We start from the raw sequence: 24,352 nt of genomic DNA on the forward strand, positions 1-24,352 counted from the left end.
GAAGCTAGAAGCCACTGGGTAAGAGGGATGTATTCAAACTACGCCTGAACAGAGCCAACTGAGAGCATCAGGGATCCAAACCTTATTGGAGGAAGAGGGGATGTGTCCTGGCGAGGAATGACACTGAAAAGGATTCAAGGATTAAGACAGATAAGCAATGCAGCACAAGCTCCCAGGGCAACGCCAAAAAAAAAAAAAAAAAAAAAAGAAAAATTCCTGATAGGATCCTTAGATATATAAACAAGGGGAAGCTAAATACATCGGAAAGGATGCCACCAGGACTCTGGGTTAGGGAATTCAGCCACAGCTGCTGCAGGCTATGACTGAATACCATCCTGCCTGCTACCTTCCCAAGCATCCTCTTCAAACTGATGAGGGTCTTTGTCCTTTCTGCTCCAATGAGAAGAGTGGCAGTGAATAGCCGGCAGATGATTTCACTTTGGGAAGAGCGCTGGTGTATGAAGGGCGCTGGCAAACCCATTACACCACCTGAGTGTCAGCATCCTAAGCACTGTGTGATGAGGCTGCAGACGGTTCAGAGAGGACACACCTGTATAACACCACTAAGATTTAAACAGCTCAATCTGTTTAGTTTAATAAAAGGGCCTTCATGAAGAAAAATCATTACGTAATCTAATAGAGAAGCTTAGAATTAGAAGCAAAAGTCAGATGCAAATTAGACATAAGGCACCTATTTTTAACAGAGATGACTAATCATTGGAACTAATGATCAAGGGAAATACAAAAGTTTCCATTCGAGTGTCTTCATATCAAAGCGGATGCCTTCACCTAAATTTCATTTACGGTGTTCAGTACGGGGTCAGTCTAGCATAATGGTACAACATAGGGTACGCAGGAAATATAATTGCCCCTTTTGATCCTGCAAAAGTGACTCTTTCATTCTTTCTGGCATTTAAAGTAGTGGAACCAGATTTTTTTAAAAATTAGGCAATCAGGTAGCTTCTCACTGCATCTGAAACTTTCTCCTATACCATCTGACAATTTGTCACCCTATTTAGTGTGCATGCAATTTTTATTTCATAGTTCTGCCATTTTACTTGTGGTGGACTTGAAACTTGGTGTACACATTTTGGAGGCTTCAGAGAGTGGAGGGATAACATCACACACTCTTGCTTTCAATGGAATCATATTAAAAGTGGGACACAATATAAGGCATCATTTTTTCCAGCCCAGCTTTGCACCAAGATACCTTTCAGCATTTTCACAGCAACTATTCTGCATGTTGGTGATTTCTTAATTCCAAAAGCGGATGCTTGTACCACCTTCCCAAAAGCTCCGTGTCCAAGAGACTTTCCTGTAAAGAAAATAAATTGGAGAGATACATTTTGGTAAAAAAGAAATCCTGTTAGCAAATGGCTTATTAGATAATGAATTGACAAATGGGCTTTTACAATGAGTCCCACATGTATATTTCCAACATATAGGTGTTTTGAGCGTTTTGTGGGGGTTTTTTTGGTTTTTGTTTGTTCTGTTTTGTGTTGTTTTGTTTTGTTGTTTTTTTAAAGAGTAAGCGGACAAACCAGAAGACAGAGTCAACAGAGGGAATAAATGATATGATTGAAAATGATGCTAAATGAATGGAACCATTCAGTGGAGGTTCACTGGCTCCCAACCCATTTTTTTTCAGTCTAGCTCTCACAAAGAAGGATTTGCTCCTCTTGTCCCTGAGCACACTGCGTCATGCAGCAGTCTGTGACGCTGCTACTTATGTCTTCAACAACACAGGGTCTTCTCCTAAACTCGCGCACACACTGAGCTGCAGATTGGCACAGACTTTGGTAATTTTTACAAATTAAATTCTTCCTTCTCGAACGAGGTGCCTTAAAATTATCTTGATTCCAGGGAGGTGTCAGCAACTTTGCATCGCAGCCTCTGGAGTACATGGACAACCCCCTCATGCTTTTCCCTAGCAAGCCCTTGTAGGCTGAGATCATGGAGTGGGGAGAAGCTGCAAATCTGTGCAAATGAGAACTTCACATTTGCAAAATGAGGACTGTGGGGATTCAGCGAGAGGGGATTTGGAGTGAAAAATTATGAGTTTGCTTATGGTGGGTATGGCACTTCCAGGTGCCCAAGGGCAGATGTGTGTGCTGTGATATCATCATCATGATGCTACTGAGCAGACCCCAGGCAAAGCACCCAGAGGTCCTTGAGAGAAATCAGTAGGCATCAATAAAATTCTCCAGCAGTAGAAGCTGAGTGTCCTCTTCCTTCATATTCAGAACCCAGTAAGACTCCAAGCGTATTGTTATAACTTTTCTGGAGTTCATGATATTTTATGCCAATCTTACGATCTTCACAGTCTCTTTCGTGATCTATTACTGTTTGAAGCAGGGAGTATTGGCTACCTCTTTGACACAGCGCTCACGTGGACAGGTCTGGCTGCCTCTGCCCTTCCCAAGTGGCTATCAGGGTTTTCATCAGAGAGAACTTGCCAGTGTATCAGCTAGCATTATTTCCAAGTAACTATTTTCAGATTGTATTTGTGCTTCACCTTCAGGAGAACCCATGCATCTAAGTGGCTAGCAAGATTACAGCAGCAGGCTTGGAGGCGTAGAGGAGAAGAGCAGAAAATAAAGGCCAGCTTTTCATACAAAAGGAATATGTGCCATGCATTTATTTCTCAGATATGCACATGTGACATAGCCATCTCCATAGGACCATTTTCTTTTTCTGTGGTGGGCATCTGTTTGACAAGCTCTCACTTGGACATTTACCCTGTTGATGTCTAAAGCTAAGGGAGAGATGAATCCCACCCAGACACACAAGCGAAGAAAATGAACTGCTGTCAGTTCTAAATTAAATTAAGTAGATACTTCCTTTTATATGTGTTTCACATTTCTAAACTGTAATTCTCAGTATGTTTGTCAGTAGAAGCAAACAACATATGTTATCAAAGCAATAGAAACATGAAGTAGAATATGCTAAGCCAAAAAAACCCCTGAAATTTATTTCCCCCCTAGATGTGCAGAAGTGTTGCACTTTTCACAGCAAAGAAAAACCATTAGGAAGTTAATCTAAATGACTGAAAAGCATCAAGCTTTGGTATGTTTAGCGTTTGACACAGAAATACAGGTGAATCAATGGGTATCTTTGAAAAATCTAGAGTCATCTTCTTTTTCAGTTCCTGCATATAGCAGATGTATAAGGGAAGGAATATTAAGACTGAAGTGTCAGGTTTTTTGGTGCACTGATGCTCTTAGTCCTTAATGTATTGACTGTTCACAGTTTCTACAAGATGAAGGTGCAGTCTGAGGTCCTATAAAACCCATCATAGCTTTGTTTAATCCATAGCTTTAATCTTTTTCCATCACTGTTAACTCACTTTCCACCTGGAGATAACCTACTTAGTCACCACTTGGACAACGTACCAGTTAGCTCATAAAGCTACACAAAGCTGCTAACCTTTCATAAAGGAGAATGAGCACTGGAAACAACACTTCCTTCTCTAAACGACGATTGTGATTTAATGGGAAACTGTAATAACACTTGATGTATTAGTCTTTGTTGCTCCGCTATTGTTTGCACCGTGCTAAACATTAGCGCAGAACAGGGCTGCTTGAACTTTTCAGCGCATGGATTGAACTACACAGTTTAATACGTAGAGTGTGTCTATGACTCTAACAGCTTGCTCCTGCAAAAGCCCCTTGTGTTGACACACAATGTAATTACAAAATTATTAAATGGAGCAATTAAACACAGGAATATTAAGATGCCCAACCATCTGAACAGTCAACTTGTCACAGCCCTCACGCAGCTACACGGTTATGTTTGGGATAAAGCTCAGGTATGAAATGTTTCAACATTTACATTCAGACCAAGGAAGCAAAATGCTCTACTTAAACTTTCTGCACTTGACTTTGGTTTCCTGGGGCAATTAAGAACCCATTAAAGTGAGCATACCCCTCAGTCAAGGAGTTTTGAATCAGCAGGTTTCCATTTCATTCCCATTTTAGCAAGGTCCCTCAAGCATGTGAGCCATTGGACTGGAGCATCAGGAAAAAGCCCTTGCAGATACTGCTCTCCACTTATGCGGGAAGGCAGAGGCTCAAAGATGTGTTCGTTTCTCAGGTCCTTTGCTGCAGTGTGAGTCATCTGGGTTTTCCCCACCCGTGGCTTCATATCTTCCGTTATGTTATGTACGACAGCTCTGCACGTGAAGGAGAACAGAAAGCGCTCCGCTGGGTGCCAGAGCTGCGGGCTTGCAGTACACAGGAGGGAGTGGGGCTCAGGAAGCCCTCTCATCACCGGTACGTCTGACATTGCACCAGAGCCATGTGGCAGCGCTCCCTCGGGGTCCTGCACCACGGCGTCAGCAGTGTGTGACCTCTCATAGATTAGGAAGGTCAAGCCCAAGAGTAAGGTGAGAAACGTGTGCTAGCTTAACACTTACGCTGGACGGCAACATTATCGCTGACCACACTGACAGTGATTTATAGCACCAGCATTTTTCTGCCTTTTGAAAAGATGACATCTGGCTCTCAGTCAAACTAATCTATAGTGAATGTTAATTTTCCTGACTTCAGTGGTGCCCATATGAAATTTCCTGTAATGTGTGTAGCTCTTACATATGAAGGGGGAGACCTGTTGTATAAGCATTGCATCACAGCCGTGGGCTGTATGTACGTGTGTTGGAGGAACACATAGCAAAGGAGACGTGGGCTGAAAGGAGAGACTTATTCGCAAAAGTTACAATAAATATGTATCCTGGAGGACAAGTAGGTGGAAAGAGAAAAACAGACATATCTGCTGCTGGAAGGGGTTGCATTTCTAAGTAAAAATATTTTTAAAAAGCCATAGAAGCACATTTTGTGTTTGTGAGAAACTAATCCTTGGAGACTGCCAAGGTTACTCAAAGACTGAGCCAACTGCCATGTAAGCAGGACTTGCACTGAGCTAATCTAGCATACTGCACATACCCAATTCCTCTGAATCTGGTTCTCATTCGTTGTCAGCATTCTTTATTTGTTTACACCAGTTCTTCCACTTTTAACTCATTCTCTGGTCATCATTCCTCACCTCCAGACTCCAAACACCAACCCTACAAGACGTGGGTTGTTCCTTGGTGTTTACATTCCATTTCTGCTTGATTCTTTCCATGGGATTTACACACAAATAAAGCATTGCATAAACCAGCGATCACATTGTCTGCACATCAAGATCTTGGTCCACCATTGTAAGAAAGCTATTTGAAGACTGAAGACGCTCCAGCACAAAGTTATGTTTCAGCATTCCCAGAATTGTGTATGACAATTATAAATCGCTAGCAATATATTTCAGCTGTGCTTATCCACATCTGGTCACCTTGTGACTTCTAGCAGGAGAATTAAGTGTGATCCTAATTGTGTGCATGTTTTAATCACCCTCTGTCCCTGATCCCTGGAGGACAAAAGGAATCTGTTACAGCTCCTAGCTAAAATGCAGGGATTTTCTAGCCCTTGCTGTAGGACAAATCTAATGCATGCCTGAAAGAACAAACAGCACTATAGCAACAGTCTGAGATTCTCGCTGATATTTTAATGTTGACCCTCTCGCTAAAATCTGTGTGGTTTCTGGAGGGATTCCTCAACTCCAAAATCTGGTCCCTGCCTTGCTGCCCTCCTTGTCAGCCCCACACCAAGCTAAGCAAGTAAGGAACCCATGCCTTTCACAGGGGCGTTTGTAGGTGAGCTAGCTGCAGGTTCAAAGTTTCCATGGATATTTATTTACTTATGTGGGGACTCATGTGTCACATTCTTGCACTTTATGGTGCACCGACAAGAATGTTTATAAATCTGCAGCACAGAGGGAAAACAGAGAGGGTATGTTGGAGAGAGGAGGAAAGGGAGAAACAGGGAGGGGTACAGCGTGGACTGTGAGGACTAGGTGAGCTAGCTGCAGGTTCAAAGTTTCCATGGATATTTATTTACTTATGTGGGGACTCATGTGTCACATTCTTGCACTTTATGGTGCACCGACAAGAATGTTTATAAATCTGCAGCACAGAGGGAAAACAGAGAGGGTATGTTGGAGAGAGGAGGAAAGGGAGAAACAGGGAGGGGTACAGCGTGGACTGTGAGGACCCATTTCTGCATATTTTTTTTGCCAGATGAGCACATAACCAGGTTACAAGGGAAGAAAATTACTGTAAATGCCAGAGGTCAGGGTCCTGAGTCTACAGAGAGAAGCATCCAAGTCAGTGGTCTGATTTGGTAGACTTTGGTTGCCCTGTTTTTATGTCATGTTTTAAGTAAATCAGTCTGTGAAAAATGGAGTGCAACATTATTGTCTGTATTTTAGTTTTTCTACCTGGAGTCAAAATATATGTATGGAAAGTCAGGTAGACAGAGTCAGCCAGTCAGTCCTAAACGCTGTAAGTCAGTCACGGACCAGGGCACTCAGTATAGAATAGCTCACACCGAACCTGGCAGTACGTTGTGCTGCGTGTCTAAAACACACCCGGCTCCTCTCATTCAATCACTGCAAACCCAACGTGAAGTATGGCAATATTACCTAGTTTAAGCCTTTCCCTTGCAATCTCCCACTTGCTGGCATCATAAGGCAGACGTTCACATTGCTCATCTAAGGGGACTTCGTCAGGATCCATTATGATTGACAGGTAATGGTTGGTCTTCATGCCGGAGGAATAAGGCTAGAAAATAAAGAATATGGCAAAATGAAAAAGAGGATAAGTGTATCTGCCAACATCTTCCTGTTGGGACCAAGGGCTCCAAGTTAATTCTGTCCTCAGGGCTGCGTGTTTCACAGTCCAATAGATGCTTTGGTTAAGCTTCCTTTGGCTTTTTTAAATATTGCAAGACTTTTTATGTAAAAGAATCTCTGTCCTCTAGCTTTCCTTGTATGTGACATATCAGTTTCTTCAATGAAACCCATGTGGATCTGTATTAACATATGGTGTTATGATACCGGCCCTCTGCACAGTCAAAAGAAATATTTTCAGCAAATGACTAAACATCGCTGATAAAAATAACTTTCCTTCATGATTGTGCAAAGCAAGAAGTGGCCATATGCAACAGATGGAGTTCAACTGCCAGTGTTTGTTTTTTCCATATACCTGGCAAAGATAGGTCATATGTGGTTAGAAGTTGTGCAAGACTCGTCATCAGGAGACTAGACATTAAACTTTTCAGAAACTGTTTACAAATTTTCAGAATTTTTTATTTCTTTGGTATCATTTCTGACAAATTTACTGAAATTATTTTATTTCGGAGGAATTAATAAACACCCAGATTCAAACATATAATTTCAAATGAATTCGCCAGAAGTTCGTTTTCTACTGAGCAAATGGATTATTCACTTCACATGATAGATGTGAGGAAAGATGAACCTAATCTCAAAGCTTTCTGCAGTCCATCCATTTTGAAATGTATTTTCCTTCGAAGAACACCCAGACTGCCACTCTAATCCACTGGAATTTTTTTGACACAGCAGTACGTATGTTTCTATAGAAAAGGTCTAGCGTTTGCTCTAATGTCCTTGGAAAATCTGTTGAGCTGAGCCCCTTCATGTTGCTTTTCCTAAACTCATGGAAACAGAACATGGGCACATACACAAGCACACAGTATATCTGCTTATTCCTTTGCTGTTGCTTTAACTGCCCCTTGTGACTTGCAACTCTCCTCCTCTACGGCCTGGAGATATGTCCCTAATACATGCATTTCCAGGCCTTTGTTTGAAAAGGCTATTTGTGGTGTGCTTGCTGTGGTTGCAAACATAACTAGATTAAAATGACAGTAGCTAATAGCTTCTGTTTCAGTTGCCTTTCACCATCCCAAGTATGCAGAAGGGTAGTCCCAAGAAAGATTACACTGATGCTTGAGGAAAAGTCAGGTGGCATAAAGCCTGGCTCCAAACCATCCCCTGACCCTGGACAGGACATGGAGAAGTGGGATATGGATAGAGACAGAAGTGTGTGTGGTGCTCCAAAAAGAGCATTTCTTGATCAAGATGTGTGTACCAGACTGCTCCTACCAGCCACTTGAGAAGAGCTTTTAAGTGGATCCACCCCAGAAGAATCAATAGGGGAGTGGGAAGGTGCAGAGAGCTTCCGCACGAGAGAGCTTTTACGCCAACCGTATCTTGGGCTGCATCAAAAGAAGTGTGGCCAGCAGGTCAAGGGAGGTGATCCTGCCCCTCTACTCCACTCTTGTGAGACCCCACCTGGAGTACTGCATCCAGCTCTGGAGTCCTCAACATAAGAAAGACATGGACCTGCTGGAGTGTGTCCAGAGGAGAGCCACGAGGACAATCCGAGAGCTGGAGCACCTCTCCTATGAGGAAAGGCTGAGAGAGCTGGGGCTGTTAAGCCTGGAGCCTGGAGCTCCGGGGAGATCTTATTGCGGCCTTCCAGTACCTAAAGGGGGCCTACAGGAGAGCTGGGGAAGGACTTTTTACTAGGGCATGTAGTGAGAGGACGAGGGGGAATGGGTTTAAACTGGAAGAGGGAGGGTTTAGATTAAACATTAGGAAGAAGTTCTTCACTTTAATGGTGGTAAGGCACTGGAACAGGTTGCCCCGAGAAGTTGTTGAGGCCCCATCCCTGGAAGGTGTTCAAGGCCAGGCTGGATGTGGCCTTGGGCAACCTGGTCTAGTGGGAGATGTCCCTGCCCATGGCAGGGGGTTTGGAACTCGATGATCTTCAAGGTCCTTTCCAACCTAAACCATTCTTCATCTCATGTCCTGCAGTGCGCCCCATCGCCTTCATACCTCCCTTCCCTCAAATCCATCTGCTCCTCCAAGTTGCTCTGAGATCTCTCTGCACTACCAAAGAATTGTATTTTCTGCTTAGGAGAGTTGCTGTGCTTTAAGCTGCATACACCATGCAATGCAGACATGGTGCTGTCAGCACAAAGGAGCTTTAAACCATCACGGTCAGCCTTGGACAAGAAGGAGGGTCAGCTGCATGGGCAGTTAACCTTATCATGCTGATATAGGATCATCTGCTTTAGAGGCTGCACCACCAAAACTACTTCAGTAAAATATCACTTTGCAAGTGATGTAATTATACCAGACACTGTGTGCAAACCAGACCCCAGCACACTCCGTGAAGATCTGTCATTCCCACTCAGATCTTCAAAGACATTAAGATGCCAAACCCCCACAGCTTTTAAGGGAATGGGGATGCCTTTGGTGGGAGTCAGGCATCCAGACGTTTGTGAGTCTCAGGGCCTTGCCCCCACCCAGACTTTGCTTCTTGGCTTACTCACACTCACTTATGACACAGCAAGTTATGAGTGCCTGGGCACCCATCAGCAGCCTGGTGATTGCACAGGGAGCAAAGGTGAGCGGTAAGTGAATTAGATTTTTTTTTTTTTTTTTAAGTCTCAGCAATCCCAGTGGTCTGGGAAGGATTTTCTAACATGAGCAAAGGGCTGGTAAAGAGAAGCACGTGCCACTGGGAAGGTCCCTGTTCGCTCTTACCCTCTTCAGCTTCCGTATGAAGAGGGTCAACAGGAGCCAAAAGAGCGTCCCAGCCACGCAGGTACAGGTCAGGGTTATTAGCTCCAGGTTTGACCTCTCTGACGTGCCTGGGAAAATCAAGCGGCAAACGTTTTAGAAAATGACCTGAAAAGCAAGGGCACTTTATATTTATTTGCCATTAAAATAAAATACCAGGAAGCGCCAGCTGCTTTTCAATGGGGTATTAATCTCTGTTTGGACTGGCTCGCAGAGCCTGGAAAAAATTTGTCTCCTGGCAAAGCTGTTGTATTGAACACAGCAAAATTGCTTTCGATCCATCCATAGGTTTTTCAGCAAAAAGTCAGCTCTTCTTTGGGGTGCAGGAGGTGAAGTAAACCAGGTTGTGGATGGCCAGTCAGATAACAATTTCCTTTTGAGGTGGAAATTCAGCTGCAGGGTTTTTTTAGCCAAATTTTCTCTGTGTGAGAATGTGTGTGGGCCTGCTTATGCAGTTTCACACCCACCCTACCCCCAACAGCGAAACCCATCTGGCTGAGCCCACATCCAAGAGAGGAGCAGAGGTCTCAGAAATGCTCAGTCCCCCGCAGCCCTGGGAGATGAAGGGGCTGCGCGGAGGGGACGGCTCTGCTGGCCCTTCCCCAGGGGCAATGCTGCTGTGTGAGAGCTGCTGATAACGCGCAGGAGAAGCTCCAGGGAGGGCTTGTGCTGGTGTAGACACCGGTGAATCCAGGTGTGACCAGGGGGCACCCTGCAGTGCTGCTGCTTGGGTTTTGCTGTCCAGGATGTTTGATGCCTTTCCTGGGGCACTGCACCTGCTCTGTCCCAGCTTGGTGAGCTCTGCTGTGCTGATGGTTGAGCCCTGCAGCCTGCTCCACCGTCCCAGCCATGCTGGAAAACAGCCAGCCCTCACCAAAAGCCTCTCTTGGGGGGAGCTGGAGGCTCCACTGGAGGCTCGCCATGCACCTGGCAGCAGTCCATGAGCTCTCCTTCCTATGGTCTGCATGGACCTGGTCTGGCACCTGTGATCTCAGCTTCTGCAAAGCGTGGCATGGGAGTCTGGATCCTAATCCCCACCAAGCAGTGTGGCCAGAAATCTGGGATGTAGAACCTGCTGGTGTTCTGGCAGGTTCTATGCCCTCAGGTCTCCTGTTGGTCACACCAGCAGCATGGTGCCAGGCTCCCTGAGGGGACATGGGACCCTCTCCATGGGACCCTCTCCTCCACAGGACCCAGCAGCACCTCGCAGAACCCAGCTGGCAGGGAGCTGGAAGAGCTCTCCAAACCAGGGAACAGATTAAGCACAGAAAGGGAAAAACAAAAACAACAACAACTGAAAACGAAGCAGCAAGAAAACATGAATGCTAGAAATCTGGAGAGGATTAGACCCCACTGACAGATCTTAAAAAAAAAAGCCAAAATAAAATTCACTTCAGACTGCTACTTAGGGACTCATAAAATGGTTTCAGAGCAGTCTGTTTTGCAAATCCTGTGATCGTGTCAAAATACCACACTTCCCACGATATGTTTTCCATCTGATTGGTAGCAAATGCAAAAAAAAAGCAACAAACCCTTATGCTCTGCCTCTTATTCTGATACACCCTCCAGAGAGAGAAAATGAGAGGACAAGAAGGAGTAATTCTGAACATGATTTCACAGTAGTTTTGTCAACTGCACTTGCAGTAGTTTCAGACCCCGGGCAGCTCGGTGTTACTCCTGACACGTGAAAAAGGGATGATTGATGTCTCACTGATGGGATTTACCAGGTAATCCAGATGGATGTGCTGCCTGGTTTTAAGCAAGGCTACAGAGCTTTGTTCGGAGCTTGAATTGCTTCCTGTAGTTGTAGCTTAACTAGCATAAAATCTTCCCTCTCTAAAGGTGATAATCATATTTGCGTTCGTACCCTATATCTAAGATTTCTTCATCATGTCCGTTCTGGAGCTTTGAGAAAAAAGCTCATTGAAGAAAAATACAATTGCAACTGCAAACCGAGACACAAAGTATCTATTTCTTCAAAATGCCAATAGCCTTAACTTTTCTCAAGTATTTTTTAAAGGCTTGATTTAGATAGGGGTCATAATGATGGCATAAATGATACAACCTAATGCAGCTTGCCTGTCCGCTGACATTAGGCTTTCCTTTTACGTATGGATACTCTCCTCATGCTTCTGAGCAGCACCCGTGCAGATGGCGAGTAATAGTTTCTGACATTTATTCAGAAAAAGCTAGAGGGGCTGAAGGTTCATTTGTTGCCGCTGCTCCATATGGCAGGACTCAGAAAAGCCATGAGGCATGATACAGCCAGTCCTGGGGTGGAATGCAGCAACTCCCTAACCGCTACCGTATGCCGCCCAAGAGTTAGTGAAGAGACGTGAAGGTGCTGACTTTGAAATGTCCGAGTGAATTCAGGCAACCAGAAAGTATTTCTCCAGGCTGGGGTTGGGCTGGTTTATCAAACGTCAAATTCCTCGTCTTGCTAAAAGCCTTGCAGCCGGAGCTGGCTGAGTGCCTCTAAGCTGGGTAGGAGAAGGTTTGATTTGAGGCAGAACAGACAGGAACACTTAGAAGAGGGCTTAGAATCAGCAGAGTTTGGAGGGGCTGTAAGCAGGACCAAATCCCTCTCTTTGCCTGGTAGCCCAAGCTTTCTGGATCCTCCTTACACCCTTCCCAGACCTCTACCCACCAGCCACCTCATTAGACACAGGCTTTCTGCCATGTGCAGCTCTGCCCCATCCTCCTAACCCACTGCAGCAAGCAGCAGCCCCCTTCCTGCCCCAGAGCCCCTCCGAAAGTCCCCCGCACCATCCCATGTCTCTGCAGTGCTGCAGAGGGGTGAGGAGAGGGCCAGTGAAGAAGTGTCACCGGCAGCTGCTTCTCTCTCTCAGCAGCTACAAAAGCCACCAGGACAGTGCAGGCGTGAGGCGACAAGAGCCTGGACTAATGCACTGACCCCTCCAGGCATGAGCTCAAGCCTTGGGCTGTCATAGACTCTGTCATTAGGATTTCAGCTCTGAATGGAATCAGAATCACAGAATAGTAGGGGATGGAAGGGACGTCTGGAGATCATCTAGTCCAACCCCCCTGCCAAAGCAGGTGCACCTAGACCAAGTTGCACAGGATTGTGTCCAGCTGGGTTTTGAATATCTGCAGAGTAGGAGACTCCACAACCTCTCTGGGCGGTCTGTTCCAGTGCTCTGTCACCCTCAAAGTAAAGATGATTTTCGTCATGTTCAGATGGAATTTCCTGTGTTCCAGCTTGTGCCCGTTGCCCCTTGTCCTGTCGCTGGGCACCACTGAAAAGGGTCTGGCCCCATCCTCTTGACGCCCACCCTTTAGATATTTATAAGCAGTGATCAGATCCCCTCTCAGTCTTCTCTTCTCCAGGCTAAACAGACCCAGGTCTCAGCCTTTCCTCATAAGACAAATGTGCCAGTCCCTTGATCATCTTTGTAGCCCTCCACTGGACTGTCTCCAGTAGTTCCTTGTCATTCTTAAACTGGAGAGCCCAGAACTGGACACAGGACTCCAGATGTGGCCTCACCAGGGCGGAGTAGAGGGGGAGGATGACCTCACTCAACCTGCTCACCACAGTCTTTTTAATGCACACCAGGAGACCATTGGCCACCACTTATTGGCCACAAGGGCACACTGCTGGATCATGGTCAACTTGTCTACCAGGACTCCCAGGTCTCTCTCTGCAGAGCTGCTTTCCAGTAGATCAACCCCTAACCTGTACTGGTGCATGGGGATATTCCTCCCTAGATGCAGGACCCTACACTTGCCCTTGTTGAACTTCATTAGGTTCCTCTCCGCCCAACTCTCCAGCCTGTCCAGATCTTGTTGAATGGCAGCACAGCCTTTTGGTGCGTCAGCCATTTGTCCCAGTTTTGCATCATCAGCAAACTTACTGAAGGTACTCTCTGTCCCCTCATCCAGGTCACTAATGAATATATTGAACAGGACTGGACCCTGTACTGACCCCTGGGGACTACCACTAGTCACAGGCCTCCAACTAAAATCTGCATCGCTAATCACTTAGAGGTGCAGCTCTGTGTCAGGTGTTAACCAGAGAAAAAGCAATGCCTGGGTCACCAACACCACTCTGCTGCACCCAAAGCATCCCTCACCCCTAGACCAATGTGATCTACCTTGCTCAATCCCTGTGATCTTATGATCACGGTAGTGCAGCACTGGGATGGGTGCTCAGAGATGCTGAAGAATTTCCATCCTTGGAGGTTTTCACGACCTGGCCAGACAAAGCCATCACTGACTAGATATAGTGTTGCTGATGATCCTGGCTTGAGCTTTGGTGGTCCCTTGAGGTAACAGGAGTCTAAGTGTCCCCTGATGTTCATCTTTTCTCTTACAGTCATCTGCATAACCCAGGCTGAACCTCATTCAGTAGCCAAGGGAATTCTAGTTAAAATTCATGGAAACATTCCTGATAACATTGGAGTCAGTGGCTCAAAAGGTACAAGAACTTTTTGAGATACAAAGTCAGAAATGTAGATAGATAGAAAAAGTTATTCAAAAAGCAAACACCCTTTTTATAGTGTCGGAATAGTTCAGTGAATGCTTAATAAATGAGATGTTTTCCTTTTTATCAGCAGGGATCATTTTAAGTTATCAAGCATCAGCTTTAAGGCAGTGCACATTGCTGTATTCATTTGCTTGTTATACATCTGGATTTCAGTGAGCATGAGCTGTACAAGATGTTCCTTCCTTTGTCGACACATCCCCTCCAAATGGTGCAGCACCTTTGCAACTAGCTGTGTCGCTGGCTCCCGCTGAGAGGGGGTGCGAGGGTCCCCAGGAGGAGAAGCAGGCTTTCACAGCAGGTCACCCACTCTGCTAGCAGGGAAGACGCCGTGCAGCTGGATGTCCCATCAAAGGAGAGCTGCCCAAGACTTCCTGTGTTTCCCCCATGCCCAGCAGCTTGTGTCCCCAGGTTTTTAGGGACTCAGTCCCCTCCGCCTGCTGGGTGCTCTGGCAGCCATTTGCTGTTCCTGTTCAGTCCTTGCAGATTTGCTGCCTCTTCAGTTCCTCAGCCAAGAGCAAGCGGACAGCTTGCTCTAACATGTCCACAAGCATGGCCCCTCTCCTCCTCAGACAGCCCGGCAAGCAGGGCTTCCAAACCAAACACAGGCTGCGATTATTTAAAGACGGCCCTTGGATTTCACCATCCATTCATCCATCTTGGATATAAAAATAACACATTGTTTTATCTGTGAGTATAAGAATGTTTTTTCAGAGGAAATAAAGAGAGCAGACAGTTTCCTTCCTGACTCATTCACAAACTACTCTTCCAATCTGCTAAACACGTCCATCGACACGAGACCTTGCTCCACTCCCTTTGATCTGCAGCCTCGCGCTCCGAGAGCTGCCGGGACGGAGGGAAAGCTTTGGTCCTCCACAGTGGCAGTTGCACCATCTGTACTTCTCAGAAAGAAAAGCAAGTGGCAAAGCCTAGAGAGAGCCCCGCATTTAAGCCCTGATCTCATCCCTCCAGGCTCAGGGATGGGGTGAGAAGCTGCCGTTCCCTGGGAGAGGGACAGACACTCCAGTGCGAGTGAAAAAACCTCCAGTGATGTCCTTTCAGGCAGTAGGAAGAGAGAGGGTGGAACGGCATTTGCCTTGACCATAGTAGATAAGACAAACTCCCTCTCTTTTTCTCACCCAGTCTCAAAGCCATAAATTTGAACGTGGTAAACTTCATCTCCTGCTTATCTAAGAGCTCCCATAGGAGTCACAGAAGAACATTGCCAGTGGTCCCCCAGGATGTAACCAGAGAAGAAGCCTGCCTGGTTGCTGTCTTTCCTCTTCTCTGGATCATGGACAAGAAGATACAACTTCTTAGAAGCCATCTGACAGAATGCTTATGGTTGTAATAAATAGCCAAGACACAATGATGTGAAAAATAAACACAATAATGAATGACATTGTCCAAGACTATCAGTTAGCAGGATGCATTGGACAGCAAGTACTTAGGCACAAGGTATTCTTTTAGTTATTACAGCAGTCATAAAAACCTTAGCATTATTCATAACAAGATAGGTGTTTTTAACTCCTGGATTATACCAGTTAGGCAAGTCTGCATCTACATACACTTATCCCTGACATTTTACAGCAAAAAATGTCATTGTATCATCAACAACCACCATTAACTGAGGCTGCTAACACACTCATGGCAGAAAATCAATACTGATTTACTGGCTGTAATGGTATTCTGCTGTAGGGTAGTATTCAAATACTCAGTAGTATTCAGATACACTTAGCAATTGTATGAGAACATCCACAAAGACATAATCCCTGCCTGAGAGACCTGGTGGTAGTCAAACAGTCTTCTATAAAGAGAAACTAAATGCATTTAGGACTATGTACTTAACAGATAAGATCAATAAGATAGGTTAAGTCACATTCACACATGGCATTGACTTACATGGAGAATGTCAACTAATTCTCTTATCTCATGATATATGAACCAAAAAGGTATTCAATGAAACTGAAAAGTCAGTGAATAACCCTTATTTTTATGTAATGTAAAATTACTGGACAAAAGTCAGTGCCACAGACCTGAGTCAAGTTTGGCAGAAGGCAGAACAACACTGGACATTTAAATTAATAGCAAAATAACTCAGGTTATGGTTAGAGAAATAACTAGATCGTAATTAGTTCTTACACCAAGTACCTTAGAAAAATACATGTGTAGCTGTTGCTAGGCTAAAATCTTCTAGTCTAAACTGGCAGTTCACTTTACATTGAAAATAAACAAATGAAAATGTCCCAGGCCTCCAGTTTCTTTGGAATTAACCTGAAATGGGAAAACGAGTGGGTACGAGTGTTCCTTCTTCTGTTTTTTGTTTGTTTTGATGATACTAAATTTACATTTGTCTTCTACCCTGACCCGATCTTTGTTGGGTTGAAGCAATTCTTCTTTTTAGGTCAGTGTAAACATGCTCTGAGTTAGCATTTCCTGCTGGGCTTCCTTTCCAACCTGGTACACTTCCCTTGCTAGGACTTCCTTCAAACCGCTGCCTTCAGAGATCACCGCATGAGCCCCAAGTCCTACCCGCTCCCTTCCAGCCTGAGTAGGAACATCACCCCGTCCAGTTTGCTCATCCCGTTTAATGTCGTGCTTTACCTTGTACCGTGACATACGCCGCACTCTCCACAGACCCTTTTAAGTTGGTGGCTATACACTGGTAAAGTCCTTCATCCTCCTCTTTTACTCTTTCAATAAACAGCATTCGGCTTCCGGGCCCTAAAATTATTCCTGTGAAATGAAATATTTTGCAATGAGAGGGAGCCAGGATATAAACAAAAACAGGCCCTTGTGTAATAATATCTGCTTCAAGCTCTTCTAAAAAGAAATCTGAGCCACGAACTGCACAGCACAATGTTATCTGCAGGAAAGCCAAATATACTTGGATGTTTTGGGAATCTTTTGGAAATCAGTGTTTACAAAGCACTTGTGTGAGTGAAAAAGCTCAGCCTAAGGGAATGATCCTGGGAGCACTTGGTGTTGTGTATATTGATCAGCACTCTGCCTAGACTTTCATGCAAGTGAGTTCTTCAGCATGTCTCCAACTTTTGGAAAATGGGTGGTCTGATTACTTAACCACTGCGCTTCCAGGCATGGCACCAGAAGCAGCTCGAGCTTAGAGCACTTCCAAGAACCAGCTCTGCGCATCCACACTGGCCTTATGGGCAGCAGACTCACTCCAAATCTCACTTGCCCATGTGGTATGGGACAATGGGCCCCTTCGCGGAAGGACCCCAGCTAGTGCAATGAGAGGTCCCATGAGGTGTACCCTAAGACACAGGAGTTATCTGAAGTTTTCAACACCTCGTATATTCCAGCTGGGTCAACCCAGAAGCCAGCCTGGGCTATACTCCAGCAAGCGGGGAAGAGGCAGGGAGCAGATTTGGCCTCAGGACTGCCTTTCAGGCACTGTATAGCCAGGAAATGTTAAGTCAAGTGCACACTTGTGCGTTTGGCTCCATCAGAACTACTGTCCCATCAAAATGTACTGTTCCCACCATCTATTTCAGGCACCTAACTAAAGTGCTCTGACCTAGTCTCTAGAGACATCTTCCTGACTGCTAACCTTATGTGTTGCGTTACACCCAAGTTAGACACATGGCACTCATTTTACAAGATGATGTTAATAACACACATTACAACCATGTGGTCACTGTAAAGCTTCGTGGAATCTGGCTCTAAATTAAGTTTACCGCCTTTGCTGCAAGTCTGCAAGCGCTTATAAATCACTTTGAGAAATCCTCAGAGTTATTCCACGTTGTCTTTATTCATGTTATAGTAATTTCCAACAACGCAGGACAGAACCTTAAACACAAACTTTATAAAACGTTGTTATTGAAGACTACACTTACGATTCAAGTTCCTACAGACCAAACCTCCTTGAACATTTTTGTTGAGCCTGTAACATTAGCTCATTGTGTGCTTCTGATCTGAACGTGGATGAATTCCCATAAGAAAGGTTTTGCCTTTTCCCTCATCATTCGTCTGAATGATCCTGAGATCTTTCAGATGATCTGAAATCTCCAAGGAGCACTTCCGTGACCCCTGTGCCAGCAGAACTGGACATGTAGCTTCAGCTGATCTTTGAAGCCACATTCTGGGTATGGCAGTAAACATCTCCCAGAGATTTCCTGTAGCTGCAGCACGCCACCTGGGAAACTGTTCCTTTCTGCTCTGTGAGACCTGGATTCCTCTGCTGCCAGCAGATGTATTTTGGTTTTGGAGACTCCAGATACAGAATTCATCTGGTGGCTAGGTTGTGAATAAAGAACAGACTTTGCACACTTAACCCCAGACTCCCCCTGGTACTCCTACGCACATCACCCAAGCTTGGTTCCCTCCTGCCCAGCTACACGCTGGCCAAGACACCTGATCCTTAGGCTCCCTCTATAGTAAATGGAGAGAAATATTTTCTCCTGGAGATGACCCTTCTGAGATCCACATTGAGAGCTATATTTTCCCGCTGACTCCATAGAGGTCTGTTGTGCCCACACCTCCAGCCTGGCTGGTTTTGGAGCGAGACAGAATAACCCAGGGCACCCGTGCTGCTGCCTGCCTGTAATGCCCGGGCAACCCTCCTTCCTTACATCTGGGTACCACCGATGCCAAAGACTCTGCAAATGGCTACCTCAGGCAGACAGGGCACAATAAAAAGGCTGTAAAAGGTAGGCGAGTACACCGAGCTCTCACCTGATTCTTGCTGTATTTCCTCATGGTTTTTAAACCAGGATATCTGGGGCTCGGGGATGCCACGAACCTGGCACTCCAGCATGGCCGAGTTACTGGTGTTCACTGTCTGATCCATAAGGTGCCGCAGGAGGGCTGGTGCCTCTTGAGCTACAAGACAAAACAACACCTCCATTTTATATTCCTGTAACTGTGGGGGTTTAATTATCTTCCCTACCAGCATTTTACTGATGTAAACAGCTGTGGCCACTCTACCAAGTTAATTGTTCATGGATTTTATTTACTGTTCCAGTTTGCTTAAGAGCGTTTGGTGTGTGCAGAGAACTTTTGTTACTCAGCAATAGCAGGTTATGATGACCAATGAAGACCCAGTGATGACATTGTTTAAAAGATTTCCTCAGTTCCATTACCAACCACATTTGTTTATGAAAAGCAACAAGTTTCTATGAAAGCTCAGCGTTTGGCATAATCAGGAGAAACAAACTGTGACACCAAAGTTTTTAACAATTAGCAGGACACCCTCATAGTGGAGTATCTTTACATCACTGATAGCCCCACGCTGTACACAACGCTACTCACAAACGTGACTTTTATAATTTACTTACTTTAAAGGGTACAGTTACGAATCGTATTCAGTAAACTCACATAATCTAAAACCAGAAACCATAAGCACAAAAGCATTGTGTTACATTTCCCAAAATCTTCATAAATTCTTCCACTTTTGCGTTTCACATATTTTGCTGAACGCAACAAGGCCTGGCCAAACCACACCACACACCCCCTGGCAAAACTGCATTGGTGAGGAATGTGCCCGTGTCCTCCAGAAGCACACAGACACTGGAAACCCTGATGGCAGGGGCCAAAGACGAGTGCTAGCAAGCCACGCAGCATAGCAACACCACTCCTGTTTTACTTTTATCTACTGAAATTTGTACGAACGCAATGTCATAAAACACATTTCCATGACAGTCAGTGACAATGAGAATTGGAAGCACATCTCATCTGTTCTGCTTCTCCTCCCAGAAGGGCATTTCAAAAACACTCTATAAACATCATGTTAAAGTCATCCTTGAAAGAAGCAAAACAACAAATCTTTCTCATGCTCATTTCAACCCTTTGCCACTGTTTCCTCCATTTTGTACTGAGCCGAAAGCTGTTCTGACAAAGATCAAGATATTTGCAGTGTTTATACACATTATATGGCAACATCTTTCTATCACATTTGCAACTCTCACATGATCCTGTTTGGTATTTTGGTCCCTTCAAAGTAGTGATGGAGAATCCGGGGAGCTCCTGAGCAATCCCACAGATGCAAATGCTCTGCAGATTCCCTTGAATTCCCCAGTCTTGCAAGAACTCATTATTTGCAATCTTTCCCTTCAATGATGCTGCCAGGACCAGCAGTTACTAACATAGGAAGACACGCATTACAAAATATGAAATAAACCAAAATAAAACAAGACAAAACCCAACCCTTTGCATATATTTTCTTTTGTATTGCAGTAGATACCAATACAGCAAGTCCAAGTATAATATCAGCTGAATTTCTGACACTCTGTGTTTGGAAAATTATACTCTAGTCTTTCAGAAAAGCCAACTATCAGACATTTCCATCTTCACAATTATTCTGTTACCAGCTGTACATAAAAACTCTTCAGAAAAATTAAGCACCTAGGCACCACCAGCTTATGCAGTGTGCATGAACCCCGTCGTACTAAGAGTAGGCTATCTTTGCTGTGCTCTTACCCCTTGAAATTAATTCCCACACAGTCATGACCCTGCAATGACCAGTTTGGGCTTTTCTGAGCTGCAAGTGTGTAACTTCCACAGGCAATGCTATTTTTTGTTTACAGCGTAGCAGACAATCTGTTCTCTCTTCCCAAACAGTAACGCTCGTAAGACAGGCTGTAAAGTAAAATCTTCATCAAATACCTACACAATGACACGGTCAACAATATTTGCCTCACAGACAAGACTGCCCTCTTCTCATTGATATCTCACCTCAATTTTTACACAGTTATAATTTTTCACAACACATTCTGTCTATGAACAGGCACCATCTGACACACATCCACATACCCACGCTGCTCCCCGGTTCACATTTATCAGCGGTCCCTGATGGACACCCCAGCCCAGATATCAAAATGAAGGCGGACAAGATGACACAACAAAGGCAAGTCACACGTTCTGTGAGTTATTTGTGATTAATTTTAATTTTTTTTATAGCCATACACTAAAGATGGGTTTTCATATTAAGAAATTTTTTTTTTGCTCGAAACTTAAGTCACCATTCACATACTTCCAATAATTTCTCTGCTGCAAGCAGCTGGTTTTTCAAGGACTTGGTCAACCTGAGAATTATTCTCTTTTGCAACCCCCCCCCCATTTTCTCCCGTTCATTTTTGCAGTAAAGCCAAGGAGGGGGGAGGGAAGTTTCCGACACCACGTTCCGCTCACCTCAAAGCCGAGGGGCTGCCCTGGCCACCAGCATGCACAACGCAGGGCTCGGCGCCCAGGGCAGCCCCCCAGCATCATCCCCAGCCCTCGTGCCTGCCCGCAAGCGCTGCCTTGCCAGGCCAAACTCTGCTCTCAGTGACCCCGAGGAACTTCATTGTAGGCAGAGTTTGGCCCAGGGGAGCGAGATAGAGGGGATCACAGAGGGGATAAGGGGACACTGGTGTCAGAGCACTCAGCCGTCTTGGGGAGGTAAGGAGGGAAAATTTGCATTTCCAAAAGCAAACAATGGCAAACAAGGGGAAAACATTACAATTTGTTCGGTTTGGGGGTATACTTTTGCATTCTGTCCATTTTTGCCCTTTGTTATGATTATGTTGTCTGTTCACGTATTTTTATTAATCAGTACAAAAATATAAATACAAGCTTTAATTTTAACACTTAAAAAAAAAAAAATTTTAAGAAATATAATTCACACCTTTCTCCCTAAATAATATATTACACAACAGAAGGCAGAGAAACTCCCCAAACCAATGAGATTATCCAGTCATCTGAGGACATCAAAAGTGACATCAGTAGTTTTTATCTGGCCCCCAAGAACTGCTTTCCTCAAACGTTTCCAGTGAGGTTTCTCTGTGCCTCCCAACACGGACAACCACATCGGGATGTTACAACATCCTTGCACAGCTTGGCCCTCCGAGCACTTGTCAGGACCAGGCTGGCAGGACGTCCACCCAGCAGTGATACACATCACGGCAATTCACAACAATTTCACAGAGGAACAGTCTAATCGCCACATCTCTCTTTTTTTTTTTTTTTTTTTTTTTTGACCCAAACTCATATTGCCTGGCAACTGGCTGCTACAAGTCATCATGCTCTGGCTCCCAAGGCCATGGAAAATTCATAACGTCCTGTCATCACCACCCACCTTGCCATCAAATGTCTTCTTATAAAACAGCCTCGTAAAAAAGGGGATTCTGTGTGGTAATTCTTTTGAAGACTTGCAAATGCTAAAGAGCGTACTTGCCCCGTTTTTAAGCAGTCACCAATGATTTCACTTGCTTTTTAGGCATATTTTAGAAAAAAAGAGACCCAGGTCCTTTGCAAGAGCACATTGTTTCTGGAAGCCATCACACTAATAATGAACAAAAGAGCTACTGTATACAACGAGGCTATAGGTGACATTTCAAGATATAAATGATTATTCTTTTCTTTACTCTGACAACTTCCAGGTTATCAATTGTTTTCTAAGCATTTTAGGCTCCATGAAACTGGCATTATGGGGAAATGCTATTGTTTACCCTTTCACACTTGACAAAAGCAATTCCCACGTGAAAGACAAGTTTAGCCGTGGGACACAGTCTCGATACCTAAAGGAGGAAATACTCTGGTGAGTTCCCAAGCGCAAGAAACTGTCATGTTGTCACCCTCTATTTTAAAAGCACAGCCACTTTGTTCCTTTGCTGTAGCTATTTCGGTCACTACGGTCTGTTTTGTTATGGCTTATGTAAATGCTATATAAATGATCAATCATAAATGTAACCAAAAATAATAAAAGCTATGTATTGTAAAAAAATAAAGTTATCAGATCTATTAAAAATAGTAACTTCTTCCTTATACAGAATTTATAATACACAGAAACATCTCATAGCAAAATCATGACGAAGGAAGAAAAAGGGGAAACTCTCACAAGGAAGTTTTAGGTTGCCCTTAATTCTCCTTCAGCAGTTTGACTGATTCTTAATCCCCATAATAAATCCAATTGTCATTTGCATACCAAAAGCAATGAATATTTTTAATGGCTTTAATTTTGAATTTATATTTTTAAAAACGTATTAAACAACTCACTGTGCTGGCTGCAACCTTGTCAGTCATGTTAGTGTAATATTTCTCATTTAATAAAATAATTACAGCATTACAAATTCCTGTATCTTCAGGCCAGGAGCAAAACTCACACCTACATCAGTAGCTTTTTACATTAGTGCAGAACTGACTTTAAAAATTGACCAACACAGCAACTGGAAGTCTACCTGGATTTATTTGGAGAAACACAGTTCACGTCTGTCAGTTTTAAAATCATCATTATTATAAATGATATGATAGGTCTGTGCATTATATCAACAATTTTATTTCTTCCCTGCATACTTCCTTTAGAAGATACTTTTTAAGATTAATGTACTTTAGTGTAGAAAATAATTTCAAATAAATAAGCATTAGAACTTGCTCAGCAGGTAATATTTATAAGTCCACAAAGATCAGATTAAAATAAAAAATATATAGTCCAGTCAATCTCAAACTGAATTGTGCTCATTCTGCACATTCAAGTTAACTTATTAAATGTCCATTGTTGACTGAAAACAGCAGTTTTTAAAGTTTATCAGTTTATTCAGCTTTGACAGTTTTGACGAGGCCGATATCAAAGTGGAAGAAAAGATTGATCCAAAGTTTTCCTTATTGTTCAGTAGGACACCGCAAGAGAAAAAATAACAACATGCAAAATGTAGCACAGGGGATCTTCCAAACCCCAGCTTCCACGTGCCTTGTCAAAGCAGAAAACACCCGTCTGAACTCAACTGGAAGCTCACGCGTTACGATTTTGTTTGCTATTCCTCCTACGTCCAACCCATGGGGGAATGTGCACCACCTCAGGGCCTGAAAGGTAGCAACAGTAATAAAAAATCAAGATGATATGAGACACCTGTTACTGTTTAATGAGTCCTTTAATGTTTTACATTGCTTTGTGTTGTACAATCATTCCTTGTGCTTTTATATTTGAGGATCCGAGAGTAAACAGCCTTTTTGTTGCAGTGCTCACCTCTGATTGTAACGTCTTTCTTTTGAAGCACTTCTTTCCCCGTGTATATGTTCCTTGCTCGGCAGGCATAGGTGCCCGAGTGTGCCAGGGAAACGTTCTTGATGGTCAGAGTGAGGGTGATGGAGTAATCCCTGTTGAGAGACCTTTTTGCTTTCGTTTGATTGTTGACTGTCCTCGGTAAAATCCAAGCAATGTCTTTGTACAGGAATTTGTTGGCCGAACAGGACAAGACCAAATTCTCTCCTTCAATGGGCGTTTTTTCCAAACTAATATGGAATCCACTCGGTACATCTGTCAAAAATCAAGAACACTTTTTAGTTTATACGAAATGAACGAGCCAAAATTAACACGGCATATATTTTCCCCTTTATCAGGAAGCCTTTGAACTAATCAATGTCGTTGTCTTCCTGCTG

General features: G+C 44.1%; 1 protein-coding gene across 1 annotated transcript in view; it reads right to left on the reverse strand.

Annotated features, from left to right (window-relative positions):
* FLT1 (fms-related tyrosine kinase 1) overlaps positions 1 to 24,352 on the reverse strand; it is a 95,575-nt gene that overhangs the window by 17,641 nt on the left and 53,582 nt on the right. Inside the window, 6 exon segments of the mRNA XM_009882830.1 lie at positions 1,211 to 1,315; positions 6,514 to 6,652; positions 9,442 to 9,548; positions 16,583 to 16,714; positions 18,674 to 18,820; positions 23,940 to 24,230. Of these exon segments, the coding sequence (XP_009881132.1) occupies positions 1,211 to 1,315; positions 6,514 to 6,652; positions 9,442 to 9,548; positions 16,583 to 16,714; positions 18,674 to 18,820; positions 23,940 to 24,230 (921 nt within the window).

The sequence above is a fragment of the Charadrius vociferus genome, unplaced genomic scaffold, assembly GCF_000708025.1.
Source record: "Charadrius vociferus isolate BGI_N301 unplaced genomic scaffold, ASM70802v2 scaffold93, whole genome shotgun sequence".
In the NCBI taxonomy this organism is placed as follows: Eukaryota; Metazoa; Chordata; class Aves; order Charadriiformes; family Charadriidae; genus Charadrius; species Charadrius vociferus.